The 3,191-nt window shown below is 40.1% G+C and overlaps 1 protein-coding gene across 1 annotated transcript; it reads right to left on the bottom strand.

The window, feature by feature from the left end:
* Window positions 1–520: 520 nt before the first annotated feature.
* Window positions 521–1,720, bottom strand: LOC145590205 (uncharacterized). The gene is made up of 4 exons (XM_081646956.1): window positions 1,408–1,720; window positions 1,261–1,271; window positions 811–1,165; window positions 521–726 (listed from the first exon to the last, which is right to left on the bottom strand). The coding sequence occupies exons 1-4, from the start codon at window positions 1,718–1,720 to the stop codon at window positions 521–523; spliced, it is 885 nt and encodes a 294-aa protein (XP_081503082.1).
* Between the last annotated feature and the right edge of the window lie 1,471 nt (window positions 1,721–3,191).

Genomic DNA, 3,191 nt, shown 5'->3' with positions numbered 1-3,191 from the left:
CTGATGGTTCTGGCTGACTTGCAGAAGGTTGGTTGTACTGGCTCAGGTTGTATGCTTGGGCAGGAGCTGGCTGAGACAGTGTCACCAATTGCTCAATCATGGAATTTGCCTCTGTCTCATTAGTGGGATGCTCCCTAGTCCTTTTCTTCTCTTTTGCTGGCTTATTCCCCTTCTCTGTAGCAGTTGGACCACCCTTGCAAGTTTGAGTGTTATGTCCATAACTCATGCATTTTTGGCATTGGACTGTAGCACTCCTCTTGCCCTTCCTTTGCTCTCCTTGTTCTCTTCTCCTACATCTGGAAGGCCTTCCAATACTCCTTTTGATTGTAGGAGGAATGAGCTTGGGAGCATCAATCTCAGGCCACCTTTCAGGGTCAGGAATGGCTGAAATGTTCCCACTATATGTCTGCCTGTATCTAGCAACAGAATACCAATCACTGACATACATGGCTGGTTGTTTGCCATCATGTAATATGGCCCTGATGTCATGCTTACAGGGGATACCTGATATTTGCCACTTTCACATTCCCTGTTGTTGATAGATTACACTCCTTCCAACATGCACTTCAAATTCACCTCTGCCAGAACTGAAGGCTGTACATGTCCTGGATTGTTTGGTAACAACTCTTAGCCTCTCAGTTATGTTGGGACAGATTCCATCATCTTTCCATTGTTCTGCTATTTGTTGCCTGGTTGCATGTCTAACCATGGCAATTCTTCTTACACCTACGCATATCCAAACACACAATTAACATTAGTTTTGTAAACAAAAAACACAGTGCAACAGATTTTAATGTTCTTCCAACTTACCTTCAAGAAGAGTAAGCACAGACATACATCTTTCTGTGCCTATGGTGCTGTTAAAGATTTCTACAAAGTTATTTGTGTTTTCATCACTCCTCATAGTGGGGTTATACCTCCACTTTGTCCACATGTCTAGTGGTCCTAAGTCCTTGAACCACTTAATGGCCCCTAGTCCAGCATATTCATGCACTTTTTGTAGAGCTTTCTTAAAGCTGAACATTGAGGTTGCATTGGTAACTGCCCAGAAAAGCTTGTGCATAAGAAGACCAGGATATTCATACTTGAAATTTTTGCACAAGTGTCTTGCACAGTACCTTCTTTCAATCCTAGGCCACACCTTATCCAAGGATGGATCAACACCCTAGGAGTCACAAATTTCAGTTGTTAGTAACTGCAAACAATAAATGAAAACAACACCAAGCAAATTTTGAAGAATTTTGAACACCAAAGGCATACCTTTTGTCTGTCTGAAATTATGGTCCAATCTTGTCTTCTAGTAGATGTTACAATTTGCTTGAGGTGATGAAAAAACCAACTCCAACTTGTTTTGTTCTCAGAGTCCACCACAGCTAGCCACAGCTATTGGGAATATTTCATTATTACCATCTAGGCACACAGCTGCCAATAAAACCCCTCCATAGTTACCCTTGAGGTGGGTGCCATCAACACCAATTAACCCTCTACAACCATTGATCAAACCCTTAAATTGAGCTTCAAAACTAATGAAAATAGATCTGAACTGTAGTGTAGGTTGTGGTGATTCTAGTCTTGCCCATGTACAAAATGCTACAGAGTTTGGATTTCTCTGTTTCAGCAGCTCACAGTAAGCAGGCAGCAGAGCATATGACTCATCATGCCCTCCTTGTACCATCCTTATTGCAATCTTCTTCATTCTGTAGACAGTTGAGGAACACATTGTCAACCCATACCTTTCTTGAAGTAAGGCATTCATCAACTTAGCTTTGATATCAGGCTGGCTCTGATGTCCTCAAGCAACTTATGTGCTGCCCAGTCACATGTGCACATGGGATTATGTGTCAAATTCAAGTCACAACTATGCCCAGGTTGCCTTATAGATTTGATGGCCCAAGTGAAACCATCTGGCAGTTTGCTTGCATGAATCCTCCACTGACACTTTTCATCTGCACACTCAGCTATGTACCTGAAGTTGTCTGACTTTCTCACAACAAGTGAAAAACCTTCTTGAATACAGAAGTCCCTCAGAGCATCCTTAAAGTGGTCCTTGTTCACAAACAACATCCATTTCCTCATCCTAATTTTCCCAAAATCATAGTCATCATACACCTCCCCATTCATGTACAATTGCTTAAAATAACCCTCATCTTCACCATCCCATTCAACTGACTGAAAAGGTTGCCAACCATCATCAACATAGCTCAAAATTTGCAAATCATTAACATCTTCATCAATTACATCATCACAATCACCCTCATCACTGTCTTCCTCATCACTTGCTGGTTGAAAATCACTCTCACTATCACTGCCTGAGATCTCAGACTCCTCCTCTTGGTTGTCCTGTACTTGCCTATTAACCTTCCTCTTAGGCCTAGCAGTGTTAGATGAACCAGCAACATCATCAACTGTGTCCTTAACTTGGGGAACCCAAATACCTTTCAGTTTGGTAGTAGTTTTTGGAATCTTTCTGGCCCTAGGAACACTTAGTCTCACTGCCCTCTTCTTGTTTACAGTAGGTGAAATGGTTTGGGTTATGTGAGGTTGAAGTGTTTGGTTGATATGTGGTGGAGAGTGGGGTATTTCTTCTAATAATCTGGGTTAGGGGTGTCCATAATTCGGATAAAAACCGAAATCCAATCCAATCCAAACCGAATTATCAATTCGGATCGGATCCGAACTTTAAATCGAATTGGATCGGATTGAGATTTTTTGGAAATTCGGATTTTCGGATTGGATCGGATTTACCCTAATTAGATCCAATCCAAACCGAAAACCGAATTGTAAAATTAAGCTTGTATAAATATGGATTTCTTTATTTTTTGAAGTTTAGCTCAAATACTTACTACTACAAAAAATAAATTAGGGAGACTTTGTATTAATTAATTAATGACTTGACGTTGAACTATTTATTTTACTCATTATTTTAAAGACTTTTATTTGTATTAAAGCTTTATTTTTATAATTGTATTAGGAGCTAAAAAATAATGTATTATAATTCGGATTTTCGGATCGGATCCAAATAACCGAATTTTAATTCGGATTGGATCAAGAGAGAAATTCGGATCGGATCGGATTGAAAAATTGAAAACCGAATTATATTTCGGATTGGATCGGATTTGGACTAAATCCAAACCGAAAACCGAACTGACACCCCTAATCTGGGTAGTCTTTGGACTCTAGGCTGAGTAAGC

Source organism: Chenopodium album, chromosome 17 (assembly GCF_948465745.1).
Source record: "Chenopodium album chromosome 17, dcCheAlbu1.1, whole genome shotgun sequence".
NCBI lineage: Eukaryota > Viridiplantae > Streptophyta > Magnoliopsida > Caryophyllales > Amaranthaceae > Chenopodium > Chenopodium album.
Note: the sequence above shows the minus strand (reverse complement) of the source record. Positions and strands in the feature narration are given on the sequence as shown.